Raw genomic sequence first — 16591 nt, forward strand, 5'->3', positions numbered from 1 at the left:
CAAGGGCAGGATTCTCTTGTGACTCTGGACCAGTCACTTCTCCTCTTGGAACCATCAACTGCAGAACTCCCAAGGACCCCAGGAACTGGAGGCGAACGTGAGAGTTGGCAGGAGGCGTTGGGGGTGGGGTGAATGTCAGTGACCCAGTAGGCCCCGCAGGGGATGTGGAGGGCGGGTCGCTCGGCTGCAGGGCAGCAGGCGGAGCCCGGGAGGAGGCGCGCAGCCCTGCCCCGAGCCCTGGCCAGTGCGGCCCTAGCGGGGGAGGAGCCGAGCTGGCTCCGCCCCGGGCCGGAAAGTGACTCCAAAGCCACAACGCGTTGTTGACGAGAGAAGTCTAGGTTGGGTGAAGGATCCGAGTAGGCCCTCCTAGGTTCGGGCTCCCAGCCCCAGGCCCCTGGGGCGCGGGAGAAGCGCGGGCCCCTCCTCCCCCGCCGCGGGCACCTAGAGGAGCGGGCGGAACTCGCGGCTTTGGCGGTAGGCGCCCCCCTTCCCGGCGATCGGGAGCTGAAGGCCGCGGCGGGAGGGTGGTCGGGCTGGGGGCGGCCGCCGCAGGCTGTGGGAGGGCGGGCTATGCCCCGGGCCCCGGGTGGGATGCTTGGCAGTGGACAAACGGGGGGGGGGGGGGGCGGGGAGGTGGGAGTGGCTAGTGAAGGAATAAGGCGGACAGGGGAACCCCCCACCCCAGCACTACACTGTTAGAGCCTCTGGCGCGTATTCATTTCCCAAGAGGCCCTCCTCTACTCAAAAAATCCGAGACCTCTCAGCAGCTCTGGGACTCTTTCCTCAACCACCCACTTCTTGTGACCCTCAGAATGAGCTGGAGGCCCTCTCACTCGTCCCTTCCCAGGGCGGTGGTCATCAGTTTCCTCTGGCCAGTCGCCCACCCCAGCTAGCCTTGTTTAAGAAGGGCTTACTCTCAGGGAGAGGCCTGTGTATAGATGATTTTCTATATTCTCCACCCGCGAGGTGGACTTGCTATCTCCTGGGGTTGTTTACCAGTTCTGTCACTAGGTGCGACCTGTTGATTGTTGGATGTATGCCATATGATTAGGATTTGGGTTGAAGGAAGACAGAGACTTTGAGATTGCCTCTGCCCTTCCAGGACTCCAGGTAGAAGCCATGTCTACTTGGGGGTTTGCCTCCCCGACTCCCGACCGCTTTGCGGTGTCTGCGGAGGCCGAGGCCAAGGTTCGGGAGCAGCAGGCTTGCTTGGAGCGTATCTTCAACGTGGGAATGAGCGTCCTCTCCAAAGACTGCCCAGAGAATCCTCATATCTGGTTGCAGCTTGAGGGCCCCAAGGAGAACGTCTGTAGAGCCAAGGTGAAGTCCTCTTCCTTTTAGGGCTGCTACAAAGCCTTTTAGGATGCTGCCCCTCCTGAGGCCGAGTCGGAGGAGGGACTGGGAAATGCCTCTTGGCAATCTTATTGGCTGCCTCTCTCTTGAGCTTTGAGGAACTCAGCAGCCCTTTTTATTTAGAATTTTGGTTTCACTTCTGCCGTGCCGCCTAGGTTCTTCAGGCCTTTAGAAACATATCACTTCATGCTCTTGGAGATAGTAAGGTAATCCCCTCTGTACAGGTGGGCCTTGCCAGGGAATTCCCTGGGGTTGAGAGGGGGCTGGCCACATTTTCCCCCCTTTGCACCCAAGGCCAATAGGCTCCATCACTTGACAGCCCTCTGGTCTGTTCTTACATTTCCTTAGGTCTACAGTGTGAATAGAAACAGTATCTACTTAGATGATGTAATAGCTTGGAGCTCAGGGAGAGCAGTGAATCTGAAAGGGATGGCTTCTAGAAGTTCCCTCTCTGACCTCCCCATCTAGGAATACCTGAAGGGGCTCTGCAGCCCAGAACTACAGAGTGAGATCCACTACCCACCCAGACTGCACTGCATCTTTCTGGGAGCCCAAGGTTTCTTCCTTGACTGCCTGGCCTGGAGTACATCTGCCCACCTGGTACCTCTGCTTCCTGGCTCTCTGATGATCAGTGGCCTAACCGAGGCGTTTGTGATGGCCCAGAGCCGGGTGGAGGAGTTAGTGCAACGGCTGAGCTGGGACCTTCAGCTACAGTCTTGTCCCGGAGCCCCTGACAATGGCGGAGTGCTGAGAGACTTCTTGGCCTTGCTGCAGACTAGGAAGGATGCCTACACAGAGGCCCTGCTGCAGTTGCCCCTGGCCGTGCAGGAGGAGCTCCTAAGCCTGGTGCAGGAGGCATCCAGAGGGCAGGGTCCATCTCGTGAGGTGGGGAGCCCAGGCCTGTTGAGTCCTCAGTTTCAGGGAGTCAGGGCTCCCTTGAATGAAGGCAGGGAATCCGTAGGCACCGGAGTGGCAGGGTCGGGAAAGTCGCGAGCAGTAAGAGGACAAAGTCATACTGTGGAGAAGGAGGAAAGGAAACAGGATGCTGTCAGGGACATGGGTTCAGGGCGGAAGGAGCTGTCTGGGGAAGAGGTCTGGGAGCCTGGAGTGGCTTACAGGTCACAGCTAGCAGATGGAGGAGCAGAGGAGGTGGCATCCTTGAAGGGAAAGGCCTTGGGGAAACAGGAGGTTCCTCAGCAAAGAGGAGGGTTCAGTGTGCAGGGTGAATCTTCAGGTGCGCATGTGCCCTGTCAGAGGGCAGCTCCAACCCGGGGAGCCTCTCTCCTCCAGCGGCTCCACAATGGGAGCACCTCACCTCCGAGAGTGCCTAGCCCTCCGCCCGCGCCGGAACCCCCATGGCCCTGTGGAGACCGAGATCGAGATCGAGATCGGGGAGACAGGGGAGACAAGCAGCAGGCTGGGGCTCGAGGCCGAGGGTCTCCATGGAAGCGAGGCACTCGTGGGGGCAACTTGGTGACTGGCACGCAGCGTTTCCAGGAAGCCTTACAGGATCCTTTCACCCTGTGCCTTGCCAATGTTCCTGGCCAGCCAGATCTCCGTCACATTGTCATTGATGGCAGCAATGTGGCCATGGTGTAAGTAGCTGGTGGGACTGAGTTCTGGAGATAGCCGCTGAGGGGCTGGTGCCGCAGCCTCCTCGGGGTCCTGACGTCGACGCTCTCCATAACAGGCACGGACTCCAGCATTACTTTTCCAGTCGGGGTATTGCTCTCGCTGTACAGTACTTCTGGGACCGTGGCCACCGTGACATAACCGTCTTTGTGCCTCAGTGGCGCTTCAGTAAAGATTCCAAGGTCAGAGGTAAGTTGGGTCTGGTCATCTGTGTCCTGGTGAGGCTGGGTCCACCTTGAGAACCCTGTTGTACTGTGTTCTACAGAGAGTCACTTCCTGCAGAAGTTGTATTCCCTGAGTCTGCTTTCCCTGACACCCTCACGAGTCATGGATGGCAAGAGGATTTCTTCTTATGATGACAGGTAATTGTTCCTCTCCTGGCCCTGAGTTTGCTTTCTAAGGAATCTAGTGGGATTTGGAGTAGGACAGAGATGCTCCCGACCTCTGTCTTCCAGCCTCAGTAGTAGAGCTAGTTTCAGTGGGACAAATGATGGGTAGCTCAGCTCTGCAGGTGAGAGGAGAAAGACTGTAGACAGTGATGGTTTGCCTGCTCGCTATACACCTCGTATTTATATAGAATGCTTTATTGTCCAGGAAATACTGTGCAATTGAGATCTGCAAAAGCTGGTGGCATATAGAGCTGACAGAATTTCCAAATGTAGAGAAATTGTTTGAACATTCTGGGAAAAGGAGAGCAAACCTTTAAAGTAAACAGAATGCAGAAACACAGTCTTTGAATGCTAGGAGGGTCTGGAACAGGATATGGCGAGAGGCCACCAGACTCAGGACGGAAGGGAATGTCGGAGTCAGAGCCCCAGGTTCCCTTAGGGATCTGCTTTCTCTATGGCCTCGGCCCCACCTCTCAGTGAATCAAATCAACCTCTTTATCTCAGGATCCATCTCCATTCATTTACCCTCCTTGTGAATTCCAAAAGAAGCTAAGGTATGTGCTTGCCTCATTCCTGGTGCTAAGCTGGAGGGACGTCTAGAAGTCTAGCGACGTTCCCTCGTTCCCTCGTAACACTGCATGGGCCCAGTTAAGTGTTGCATGAAGCTGGGTGTGGTAGTCGCTCCTGTTCTCCCAGCACATGAGAGACTGAAGCAGGATAGTCTCCATTAATTTGAGGCCAGCATGAGCTACAAAGTGTGTTCCAGGCTAGCCTGGACAATAAGGCGATGAGACCGTGTTTTAATAAACTAAAAAGAAAAAATAAAGGCAAAAAGTGATAAATAAAATACCATCTCTATTTCCAGAGAGAGACAGAAGCTAAGTGGTCAACTCCCTTGGCAATAAAAAATTAGAATTTAAGGTTACCTTGTAGGCAAAACAGAAAACATAGGATTTATTCCTGCCATAGTTGTGCACACATGGTATGGAAATATATGCAGTTTAAAGCTAATCAGCTACTTTTAAATCGTTGTAAACATTACATTTTATTTTATGGGTAGTAGTGTTTTGCGTGCATGCATGGATGTGCACTGTGTGCATGCCTGGTGCCCACAGAGTCCTGAAAAGGGTGTCGGATCTTCTGGAGCTGGAGTTACAGGGCATTGTGAGTTTCCTGCTGTGGCTGCTGGGAACCAGGTCTTTTGCATGCACAGCGAGTGCTCTTAACTTTTGAGCCATCTCTCCGGCCCTATTTACAGTCTTTCAACAGCTATCAATACTTATTCCTTAGGATGTTCATTCAGTTTTTAAAAATTAGTTTCCAAGTCACCGTGATTATCTTAGTTTATTTTCCTATACTGGCGATAAAATACTCCGAAAGAAGCAACTGAAGGGCTGGAGCAATGGCTCAGGGGTTACAAGTGCTCCTTGCTCCTTCAGGTTTGTTTCCTGGCACTCACACCATTATAGCACACACAGCTCCAATGAGTCTAACACCCTAATCTGGGCTTTGTGAGCCCGTGATGTGTGTGTGCAGACACATGCAACTCGAGTTGGATCCTTGGGCTCAAATGGTAGAAGGAGTAAGCTGACTTCCGCAAGTTGTTCTCTGATCTCCACATTCTCATTGTGTCACATGTGTGTACCCGCACGCCACACACACACACACACACACACACACACACACACACACAAACACAAACACACACACACACAAACACACACACACACACACACACACACAAACACAAATTAGAAAAGCAACTTAAAGGGCTGGAGAGATGGCTCAGTGGTTAAGAGCATTGATTGTTCTTCCAGAGGTCCTGAGTTCAATTCCCAGCAACCACATGGTGGCTCACAACCATCTGTAATGGGATCCGATGCCCTCTTCTGATGTGTCTGAAGACAGCTACAGTGTACCCATATGCATAAAACAAATAACTCTTTTTTAAAAAAAAGCAACTTTAAGAAGGATAACTTTAGCTCCTAGTTTCAGGTTACTGTCCGGCGGTTCAGGTTACAGTCCACCATAGCTGGGAAATCACAGTAACAGGAACTTAAGGGAACCGGTCACATCACACCCATAATCAGGAACAAGGAGCCATGAATGCATACATGATAGTGCTCAGCTCACTTCCTATAGGATCCGGGATCTGCTGCCTAGGGAATGGTGCCACTCACAGTGGATGGATCTTTCCATTTTAATTAACGACATTCTTACAGATCACTTGCTCCAGACAGTCCTTCATTGTGAATGCTTCTCAGGAGATTCCAGATTGTAGTAGGTTGACAATTAAAAGCTAACCAGCAGAGTGATTATATGTTTTATCTTTCCAGATATTTAGTCTTTACTTCTGAGAAGTAGCTAGTATTTTACAAAAGGTGCCTCACTTTCTTTGTGTCTTAGTTAGGTTTCTGTTGCTGTGATACATGCCGTGATCCTAAGAAGTGTGAGGAGGAAGGGTTTTAGCTCATCATAAACTTTCAGGCAATAGTCACCTCTGATGGGAGGTCAGGGCAGAAACCTGGAGGCAGGGATTGGTGCAGAGACTGCAGAGGTGCGCTATTTACTGACATGCGCAGCCGGCTCTCTTTTTCTTCTTTCTTTAAAGATTTATTTATATGAGTACACTGTCACTGTCTTCAGACGCATCAGAAGTGGGCATCGGATCCCATTACACATGGTTGTGAGCCACCTTGTGGTCGCTGAGAATTGAACCCAGGACCTCTGGAAGAGCAGTCAGTGCTGTTAGCTGCTGAGCCATCTCTCCAGCCCATCAGCTGGCTTTTTTATACCACCCAGGGCCACTTGCCTAGAGGTGGCACTGCCCAACATGGGCTGGTCCTTTCTTTATCAATTAACAATCAAAAAAATGTCCCCATACACTTGCCTACAGGCAATTTGATGAGTCATTTTTCTCAACTGAGGGTCCTCTTTCTAGATAACTATATTGTGTCAAGTTGAAAACAAAGCCAAAAAGCTCCCCTCCAAACCCAAAACCCAACCAGAACACTGCTGCTGCGACTGGGTCTTCTTTGGACAGGATCTCACTATGAAGCCCTGAGCCAGACTAGTGCTTCATCCATATAGGCCAGGTTGGCTTTGAGTTTGTGCTGCTTCTCCTGCTTCTGCCTCCTAAGTGCTGCTGTTTTGTTTTAGGCCTAGGTTTCAATATATCTTAGACAGTAACTTGTTGCCCATATCAGCATTGTAACAGAATTGATACTGGAGGCTGAGTCAGTTTTAATGCATAGTTCCGTAGAACCTGGTGGGTACATGATCTAACCTTGGAATTTTTCTTCACTATGGAAACATCATCGCAGTAGAGCACAGCAGGGCCTGGCAAATGACTGCCGCCGCAGAGCAGGGCGTCTCCTTACAGGAGAGCAGTAAACTGCTTAACTAGAAAACATCTCTGTATGTCACAGAGCATAGCATTCCCTTAGCTTGCTTCCCTACCACCTGTTCTCTGTACCACAATGCCTTTCGGATACTGACCACCCACTTCTAACTAGATGCCTGACTTGGAGAAAGAACTCTGGGGTGAGAGTTGGTCCAGGATCCTCTGTGAATCAAGCACTTCAGGGCCTGGGGGAAGGGAGCCCTATTGTGACTGCGTTTTACAGGAAGGAAGGGTTGTTCATTGAGAAGGATGTGGGATGGGCTGGATCTCTTTGACTTTAAAAGTCTAAAGTCTACCTACCACCTTGTGAATGTTACTGTGGGGCCTGGGCATGGTGGCAAATAATCTTTAATGCCAGTACTTGGGACATGGAGACAGAGGCAGAGGCAGAGGCAGAGGCAGAGGCAGAGGCAGAGGCAGAGGCAGAGGCAGAGGCAGAGGCAGGGAGATGAGTAGTTTGAGGTTGTTTTAGCTATTTGGTGAGTTGGAGGCAAGCCTAGACTATGTGACGTCCTATCTTGAAATAAAACAAAAAGAGAACAAAACAAGAGGACTACTAAAGTGGGCCTCAGGTGTCTTTAAAAATTTTTAAATTTTGGGTTGGAGAGATGGTTCAGAGGTTAGGTGCACTGGCTGATCTTCTAGAGGTTCTGAGTTCAGTTCCTAGCACTCACACGACAGTTCACAATCTTATGCCCTCCTCTGGTCTGTAGTCATACATTCAGACAGACAGAGCACCAGTATACATAAAAAACAAACCAAAAACCAACCAACCAACCAAACAAACAAAAATCCCCAAACCATCAAAAATCAAAACCAAAAGCACAAACCCTTAGAAACAATAACAAAAAACTTTGAAGTTTTATTTTTCTATTTATTTTTTGAGATACGGTCTCCCATAGCCTAGGCTGGGCCCAGGCTCAGTGAGTAACTGAGAATGACCTTGAACGGATTCCATTGTCTCCTCCTCCTGAGTGCTGCAGTTGCTGTTGCCACGCTCGGTTTATGTGGTCCTGGAGACTGAACCTAGGGCCTCGTGCATGCAGGCTGGGCACTCTACCAAGCAAGCCATATTGCCAGAAAGGAATCTCCTTAGGTGGCTTTCACTGTAAGGGCTTAGGATGCATTCGGAGACGGAGGGAATAGTTTAAGAAATTGAAGTCAGATAGCAGAGCATGTGTTAAGAGAGTAATCTGATTGTTGATCTTAGCTGGAGTTGAGGGCACTTGAGGGAATTCTGAGAGAGAGAAGACTGGAAGGGTGACATGGAGGCTCTTAGCTGCCAGGCCTGGACATGCGACCTTTAGGCGAAGTCTTTCACTTGGGCTGGGTTGGGCTGAAGGGCAGGTGTGGAAGAGCTCTGTGTAAGGGGAAGCAGGTGAGACTGGAGGACGGTGGGCAGTTAGGTAAGGCAAATGAATTGGTAGAAGGCTGGGCAGCAGTCTTAGTTTTAATGTCTGAATTATTAAGGTGGTTGTGGCCTTGGGAAGGAAGGCAGTGTGGGAAGTTCTTCAGTGGGAACTTTTCAGAGGATAAATGCAGGTTTGTGAGTGACGGGTGGGGTGGGAGAGAGTTAGAGCTAGCTCTTACTGGTTCTTAGTGTTGAGTGAAGGCTGTAGTGAATGGTGATATTGGAAGACTGCCTTGGGTTCTTCACTGTTTCTTCTCTAATCTCGCTCTGTGTCTAGTCAGTCACGTGTAGCTGGGTGATGCTGAGGTGAGAAGCTAACTGTGGAGGCACAGGCTGTGATCTCAGCCACTTGGGAGACTGAAGCAGGATGACTGAGAGTTCAAAGCCTACTTGGGCTACAGAGCAAATTCAAGGCTAGACCAAGTAACTTAGCAAGATCCTGTCTTTGATTTTTTTGTTTGTTTTTGGGACAGTTTCTCTCTATGTAGCCCTGGCTATCCTGGAACTATGTAGGCCAGGCTGGCTTAGAACTCACAGAGATTCACTTGTCTCTGCCTTCTGAGTGCTGGGATTAAAGGTGTATGCCACCATATCCTGCCTGTCGCCCTGCTCTGCCCCAACTTGTTGGTCTCTATCTCTGTCTGCCTGTCTATCATCTATGCATCTATGTATCTTATCATCTGTCTGTCTATCTATATCTAACCTACATTCATGTGCCTATTATCTGTCTGTCATCTATCTATCTATCTATCTATCTATCATCTATCTGTCGGTCTGCCTATTATATATCATCTATATGTTTCTATCAATCATCTATTTATCTATTATCTATCATGTATCTATGATCTGTCTATTATCTATTTGTCTGTTGGTCATCTACAGACATCTATCATCTATCATCAATCTTTGTATCTATCATCTGTGTCATCTATGTATCTATGAATCTATCTACCTATCTATCATCTATGTATGTATGTATGTACATATGTATGTATGTATCTATCATCTACCTACCTACATACCTACATACTATCTCAGTGGTAAAGCATTTGCTTAGGATGCATGAGGGTCTGGGCTCAATTCCCAAGAAGCCCTCCTCACCCTTCTTCAGTTAAGTAAATGAGTTTGGAGACTGACCTCCATCACCAGAAGTGGGTCATAGGTGCTGATATCTTACTGTGGGGTCAGCTCGTTGGAGAATCCCAGAATGGTGTCTGTGTTTTGAGACAGGTTCATGGTGAAGCTGGCTGAAGAAACGGATGGGATCATTGTCTCCAATGACCAGTTCCGGGATCTGGCTGAGGAGTCTGACAAGTGGATGGCGATCATCAGAGAGCGGTGAGAGAATAGGGCACCGGCTCACACCTTTCTCTAAACCAGCTCTTCTCTGGCCACTGGGTGAGAATCCTGGGGAAGGGCTTGAAGATGCCTCAAAGGATGATAGCCAGTAGCTCCTGGTGGTGCTGGTTCCAGACGCCTGGGAGGTAGCCAGGTCATCTCTGTGACGTCCTCTTTCCTCCTTTAGCCTGCTGCCCTTCACCTTTGTGGGGAACCTCTTCATGGTCCCAGATGACCCACTGGGGCGAAATGGCCCCACCCTGGATGAGTTCCTGAAGAAGCCAGTCAGGTAATGCTCCTGCTTCTGCAGGCAGCCTGTAGGTCTGCTCTTCTCTGAAGGATTGGAGGGTTGGATGGAGTGTCACAGCTTGGGCTGGCTTAATTCTGCAGTAGTCTTGAGTTTGCTGACCTGGCCTTTAAAACCTCCCCAGGGAGTCCTGGTACAAACCTTCATACTAGGTGGGGGAACTTTTATTTTCTCTTCTGGTCAGTGTGTTTGATGGAGCTATTTGGGAGGTGGTTGCATGTAGTGATAACTGTTTGTGCCCCACACCTTCCTTTGGCCCATTAACAAATGATTAAATAAGGACATCTCTTTAGGGTACTGTCTTCCAAGGCAGTTGGTACTGCCACTCAGTGGCCTGCTTAGGCAACTTCACAAATTCATTTCCTACAGCTAGAAATAGGTCCGCTTGGCTGGGGTTCCTGGAGGCCCAGTTTTTCCTCCAGAGTGCTTATTAGTTCTTATTCTGCTTTTTCTCCAGGAAACAGGGCTCTTCTAAGTCTCAGCAGCCCTCTAAAGGTTCCACAGAGCATGCCAATCAGCAGCAGGGGAAGGAAGTGGAGAGGAGCAATGGTGGCATTCGGAAGACCCGGGAGACAGAGCGGCTGCGGCGCCAGCTGCTCGAAGTGTTTTGGGGTCAGGACCACAAGGTGGACTTCATCCTGCAGCGGGAACCATACTGCCGGGATATTAACCAGCTTTCTGAGGCCCTGCTGAGTCTCAACTTCTGAGCCTTTCTGCCCTGCATAGCTGCTGCCCTATTAGAGTCAGCCTCCCCCAGCCCCGCCCCTTCTCTTACAGTCCCTCTGCTGCTCAGCCATGACCTAGACCCACTCTAAGATGGTGCTTTGGCCAGAGGAAGCACCAGAGAAGAGAATTTGAGTGTGGGAATACTCTTTGCCTGGGGTAGTTTGAGGTCAGGTCCTTAAAATGACTCAACCTGAGGAAGGACCACGAAGCCAGCTCTTAGGAGGTTTTGATCAGACTCAACTCCTCAACTCTGTCTTTAGAGAGGGCTTCTGTAAGGTGTAGAGGCTGTTCCTGGAGACTGCGCCTGTGGCTTTACTACCAAGTTCCTTAGTTGGAGGATAGGGTAGGCTGGAGGCAACAAAAAGGCTAAGCTGAGAAAGAAAGCACCCTCTGGCTGCTCCTCTGAGTGGTGGGATAGGCTGAGCTTTACCCTGGCGTGTCCAGAGGAATGCTGACTCCCAGAGGGGTCATAGCGCTAAGTGGGCTGTTGCAGTGGGCCAGCTGAGAACCAGAAGGCAGAGGCGGGCAGGCTTCCAGTCTCAGTTGTGCCTGCCTGTGACCTTGACAGAATTGCTTGGCCTTTACTTATGTCTATCCATCAGGCATAAAGATAACCCGAGGTTGAGGGAAATGAGAACAGAGAAGAAGGCTCCCATGAGGACCTGTACTTGGGTCATGGCTCAGGCGTGTCTGCCTGTGGCTGGCTGCTCAGGCTCCCTAGCCAGAACTTCACATTCAGAGATGTCCACTGTCCACTCCCTCGATGTTAACGCTGGGCTTTCAGTAGAACATGCCCTGTAAATGGCTGCATCCCTTTTCAGCGACCTTCGAAACGCACGTTAACAGAATAGTCAAGTCAGGGCGAATGGTTGCATTACTTAAATACTCTCAGGGCTCCTATAAATGGCAGCTGCTCAGTTGCATTTCAAGTGTTTGTTTACAGATTGACAAGGCCCTGGTTAAATCTTCTATCTGGTGTTGAGCCTATTCGCCAAACCCACGACGTCATGATTGGCAGTGACAGTATTAGTGGGATCTATCTAATATTTCCTTTATGGAAGACAGGTTTCTTTCGGCAAGACACACTGCTACCTTCTGTGTATGGGAAGCGGAAGCTGAAGCATCAGGATCGAGATACCTGATTGGTTACAGACCGACTCCATTGACCTGTCATGACAAGCTGTTTACATTCTAACTCCCACAAGTCATTGCTCTGTATCTGTTTGAACTCTGTCTGTGCCGGGGAATGTACTGTCTGCAAGGTGGCACACTCCTTACTTGGATGTGTTAAGCAGTTTCTTCTCTCGTGTAGTCTAACCTGCTTCTCTGTTACTTTTACCTTCCCCAGGAGTAATTTAGGGCTAGTCAACTTCTTAGAGGCCAGAGTCAGGTAGAGGTATAAAAAGGTAAGGCAGGTGCCACTGGGTTCATGTAGCAAGTCCCTGAATTAGATGCCTTTCTAGCTCTGACTTATTCCAAGTGACATGGAGTTAACTATGTGGCTCTCTGGGTCCCAGTGTCTTTGTCTGTTTCATTGGGTGATTTTCATTTCACACCAGATTGATTAGGTGTTGGGGACAAGTTGATTAGGGGAATGACAAGGGAGAAGAAGAGAGTGGTCTGGACTGGGGCTGGTAGAGCTGCCTTTTAAGCTTAGGATTGGTGTCTTCTCTTTTCTCTTGCCATGATGGTGGGTATGCAGAAGGCTGGGGTTATCTTCCCTTCCCTGAGGGCCCTGGAAGGCTGAATGTTCCTGAGAAGATGAGAGACCAAGCTTATAGAGGGACACTGACGTCTTACTGCAGTATGACAAGCCGGGACCTGTACGTGTTTATTATATTAACTCATGGCTGTTTGGTAAATGCTGAAGGCTAACCCACAGGGCCCTTTCTCCACTTTTGCTGGCATCCTCTGAACAGGTGGTCAGGGTGACACCAGAACTCACTGGAGATAGATCTTTATATATATCGTCTTTAATCTGTCATAAAACCTCATGTCTCACCAGTTCATTTGGAAAGAGAGACTGAGAAAGGAAAAGATGAGGAGAGATTGCATATTAAAACGTTCAGAACCCAGCTTAGGAGAAGAGCCATGTAGGGTAATAGTTCTTCAGATAATTCTAGGGGAAGATAAGCCAAAGAGACAGCTGAAGCCAGTGATCTAGCGACGACATATTCTATCTTTATTGCCGCAACTGTAGAACATTGTCTACACAGCATATAGGAGAACCAGGGCAACAATGTGACACAGAAGCCACAAGAAGTTGAAGAGGTGAAGGTTAGAATGAGATTATATCCTTGAGGCTGGAGTTTCTCAGATAGGGGTGGATCAACGAACATGGGAAGAAAGGGGGCGGGCAGAGTCTAAGACCCAGATGGCTTCTGATCTCAAGTGCAGGGGTCATCACCTGACCCACTTCTCAGAATGCAGGAGCAGGCCCCAGCTTCTGCCTTGGGGCTCCTTCTCTGCTCAGGCTACAACATCCTTCAAGGCAGCCCTCAGCTCTGGGAAGGAGTACTGGTAGCCAGTAGCCAGTGTCCGCCGAGGGACCACTTTCTGCCCTTCCAACAGCATGATGGCACGTTCTCCAAAGACTGCTCGTACCACAGTGCTGGGGACAGGTATGAAGGCTGGGCGGCCCAGGGCAGCACCCAAGGCCTGGGCAAACTCAGCATTGGTAGTTGTAGATGCTGGAGCCACTCCATTCAGGACTCCTTGGACGTGGTTTGCTTCAAGGGCATAATTCAGAATTCCTGCCAGGTCACCAATGTGTATCCAGGGGAAGAATTGGCGACCTGAACCGATGGGGCCTCCTAGGCCCAGGCGGAAGGGCAGAAGCATGTGGCTGATGGCGCCGCCTCCACGGCCCAGCACAACCCCTAAAGTAGAGAGGTGGTACAGGGAGGTTGCTTAGCCTTGAAAGTTTGCACGACTCTGCTTTCCCCTCTCCCTTCCTCACGGTCTTCCCGTGTGCACGTGGAGTGGGCAGAGTTGAGGGCTGTGGGGCTTTTGGGGATTTCCCCTCTGCTAGCTAAGGCAATGGTGTCCTCTCCCTGCAAGCTCAGCCCAGGAATCGTCCTCGCTGCCTGGTTCCCAGGCCCTTGGTCCTCACCTGAACGTACCACAACCTGGCGTGTAGACTCTCCAGGAAGCCTGGCTGCTGCTTCCCATTTGGTTACCAGGTTGGAGAAAAAGTCAAAATCCCCTCCTGGGCTGTCTTCATCATACTCCTTAGTCAGGCTTGGCTGGTAGTAAGCTGTCATGGAAGAGCGTTCGTTTGCTCTGGCGGTCCCTGGCCTGCTGGGCCCTTTGTAGTGAAAGGCTCCTTAGCCTCAGTCTCCTCTGCCCTTTGGGTTTCCACAGGAGAAGAAAGAACCAGAACAGTTTCCCCCTTGAGCTTCTCCGTGTGTCCATGCCTGAACATCTAGCTTTTGGCTGTCAGGCTGTGTCCAGAGGCCGCTCGCTAGCTTGTAGTGGGTAGGGACAGAAAAATAGGTGCTAAGCTGCTTGAACTCTACCATTCTTGACATCTGTGACTTTTTTTTTTTTTTTTTGGCAAGTTACTTCTCCGTATGAAAAAATTTGCATCCTCAGTATGGGAGTAACTGTACCTACCTCATAAAGTTGTAAGGATTAAATAATATGTATATAATAGTATGGTGGCTACTACTCATTTTAATTGTTTGTAATTGTGTCGTCTCAAAGGAGACACAACAAAGGGAGCTCTTCATAAAGAACTGCAGTGCAAAAAAGCAAGGGGTGTGGGAGTGGGGAGATGCCTTCAGCACTAGGACCCGTACCACACCTCTTTCTCTGAGGGCTCCCAATAAAGGCTCTCTAGTCAAGTACCCCACACCCGCACTCTGCCTTTCCACACCCATAAAGACCAGACTGTGACAGTACAGATCTGGATCAGGAAGAACCTGCAAGGCTGGAGGCCTAGGCAGTGACCCTGGGAAGGACCTGTGTTTCTGGTGCAAGCCCCAAGGGCCTCAACTGCTTGCTCTGTTCTCCCTGGCTCCGTTAATGTAAGAGGCTGGCGATTTGGGGGCATACCTACACCTGTGACTAGAATCCAAGCCTGAGGTGGGTGTGCAGCTTCAGTGATGGCTTTGGCTAGCAAGTGGGTGGTATCCAAGCGGCTGGTAAGAACCTCTTTTTGGAAGGTTTCATTCCATCTGCAGAGAAGATGAAAGAAAAGGTCGGAAGTGCAGACATGCACCTAGACCATATCCTCCCCACTCATCCGGCTCCCCTCCTAGTCAGCCAGTTGTCCTAAGCCTGTCTTTTTTTTTTTTTTTTTTTTTTTGGTTTTTTCGAGACAGGGTTTCTCTGTATAGCCCTGGCTGTCCTGGAACTCACTCTGTAGACCAGGCTGGCCTCGAACTCAGAAATCCGCCTGCCTCTGCCTCCCAAGTGCTGGGATTAAAGGCGTGCGCCACCACGCCCGGCCTAAGCCTGTCTTAATGTATAACTCGGGGCGGCTAAGAAGATAGGACTCTCTCCCCCGGCCCCCAATAGGCATGGGCTGTATCTCTTTATCCACAATACTGGGCTTTATTAGACGCTGATATATAACAGGCTCCAAAGGCTTAAGGGGACACTTGCACAAGTTTATGTCTACCATGCACAGGTCACAGGCATCGACCCTCTCCCCCCTGTACAGGTGATATCTGCTTTATGGCCCTGTTGACCTTCGCAGAGGGTTGAGGATATTCTCTCCAGCCAGGTTGACGACAACATCGCAGAGGGGCAGCCCCGACTCACTGAGTTCACTCTGTGGGAGAAAGTACAGTGCCGGCTGGTACTGTCCTTCCCAGGCAAATTGCCCTCCCACCCACCTTCCAGAAGCTCGACCTACCCACGTAATTCGACCCGGGCCAGGCTGTCTGGAGACCAATTTAACTTCGTGGCCCCTGGCTTTCAGCAGCTGGGTTAGGGCTGTCCCAATGAATCCCGTCCCGCCACCTGATGGGAGAGCACAAACTGTTTACTCAGCGGGGTGGAGGTAGGTCATCTGCTGGCGGCCCCTTTGGGTGCGGTCCCCATCTGACATCAGGCCTCTCCAACCCACCCCGCGATGCAGAGGTGACAAAGGTCACAGGGTCGCACAGATTCAGCTTTTGGGGCTGGGAAACCAAGGCTAGGTTGCCTGCTTAGGAGACTGCACCCTGTGGGCCTGTTTTCTCAGCTCTCGGCTGCAGCCTAAGCCGGCCCGCGACTCTCCGCCCTCCCTCACCTACAAGCACCCGCATAGCGACAGGGAGCTAGCACGCCTGCGCGAGATTTAAATACCGGACGCGACTACGAGCCTCACCTCACGCGAATCTCAGTACGAGGTGTGCCCCACCCTCCCCCGACCCGGAAGGAGTTATAGTAATAGCGAAGGACCGTAAATTTCTCTGGGAAGAGGGGTGGATGACGCAAAAGAGATGGCAGAAAGGATCCGCTCCTAAAGAACAACTCTAGACCGCGAAGCGCTGGGCGTGGGGAGGGGGCGGGCACTGTGGAATTCTTCTTCATCTTTTCCCACTGTTCTGCCTCCTTCTGCCAGGACTCGAGGGTGTCGGAGTTTCTTCTCCAGTTCATGTGCGCACTCTTGTCCTTGCTTCCGCAGCTAAGGCTCTCACAAGCGTGCATCTCACCCCCTGTTTCCCAGTTCATCCGTTTTAGGGCCCTCCAGGAACACATATTTCACCAAGTCTAATGCCCAGTTGTCATTCAGACATGGAGGCCATGTCTGCTTTATAAACATGTAAAAATGTAAAATATTTGCCTCAGTCCCTGGGCATAATCCTGGCCTGAAACCAATCAAGAAACGCTGCGTTTTTGCTTTCAGTAGAAACCACACTGTCTTCTGGGACTTTAAGAACCAAGTTTGGTGTCTGGTGCACATCCTTTCCCACTGAGGCAGACAAGGCAGCCAAGCTAGAAAAACATTCCACAGACAGGCAACAGCCTTTGGGACAGCCCCCACTCCAGCTATGTGGGACCCACAGGAAGACCAAGCTGTACATCTGCTACCTATGTGC

At 50.5% G+C, this 16591-nt stretch overlaps 2 protein-coding genes across 4 annotated transcripts; one reads left to right on the top strand and one right to left on the bottom strand.

Moving 5' to 3' along the window:
- The first annotated feature begins 301 nt into the window (after positions 1-301).
- Khnyn (KH and NYN domain containing) lies at positions 302-14216 on the top strand. Of its 2 annotated transcripts, none has more exons than XR_003834803.2 (8): positions 302-474; positions 1103-1320; positions 1822-2948; positions 3044-3174; positions 3251-3347; positions 9419-9586; positions 9714-9815; positions 10291-10337. XR_003834803.2 is itself a non-coding variant. In XM_021181344.2 (8 exons), the coding sequence occupies exons 2-8, from the start codon at positions 1120-1122 to the stop codon at positions 10538-10540; spliced, it is 2016 nt and encodes a 671-aa protein (XP_021037003.1). In that variant the 5' UTR covers positions 302-474; positions 1103-1119; the 3' UTR covers positions 10541-14216. The 2 variants fall into 2 exon arrangements, 1 of the variants encoding a protein (XP_021037003.1); XM_021181344.2 differs by having other exon boundaries at positions 9419-9526; positions 10291-14216.
- Positions 12719-15849, bottom strand: Sdr39u1 (short chain dehydrogenase/reductase family 39U member 1). Of its 2 annotated transcripts, XM_021181345.2 has the most exons (6): positions 15799-15849; positions 15421-15527; positions 15254-15336; positions 14616-14737; positions 13672-13815; positions 12719-13438 (listed from the first exon to the last, which is right to left on the bottom strand). In XM_021181345.2, the coding sequence occupies exons 1-6, from the start codon at positions 15812-15814 to the stop codon at positions 13029-13031; spliced, it is 882 nt and encodes a 293-aa protein (XP_021037004.1). In that variant the 5' UTR covers positions 15815-15849; the 3' UTR covers positions 12719-13028. The 2 variants fall into 2 exon arrangements, with proteins under 2 accessions (XP_021037004.1, XP_085684793.1); XM_085828667.1 differs by lacking the exons at positions 14616-14737; positions 15421-15527; positions 15799-15849 and having other exon boundaries at positions 15254-15331.
- Between the last annotated feature and the right edge of the window lie 742 nt (positions 15850-16591).

The sequence above is a fragment of the Mus caroli genome, unplaced genomic scaffold (assembly GCF_978045245.1).
Source record: "Mus caroli unplaced genomic scaffold, Mus_caroli_1 scaffold_12, whole genome shotgun sequence".
Lineage (NCBI taxonomy): Eukaryota > Metazoa > Chordata > Mammalia > Rodentia > Muridae > Mus > Mus caroli.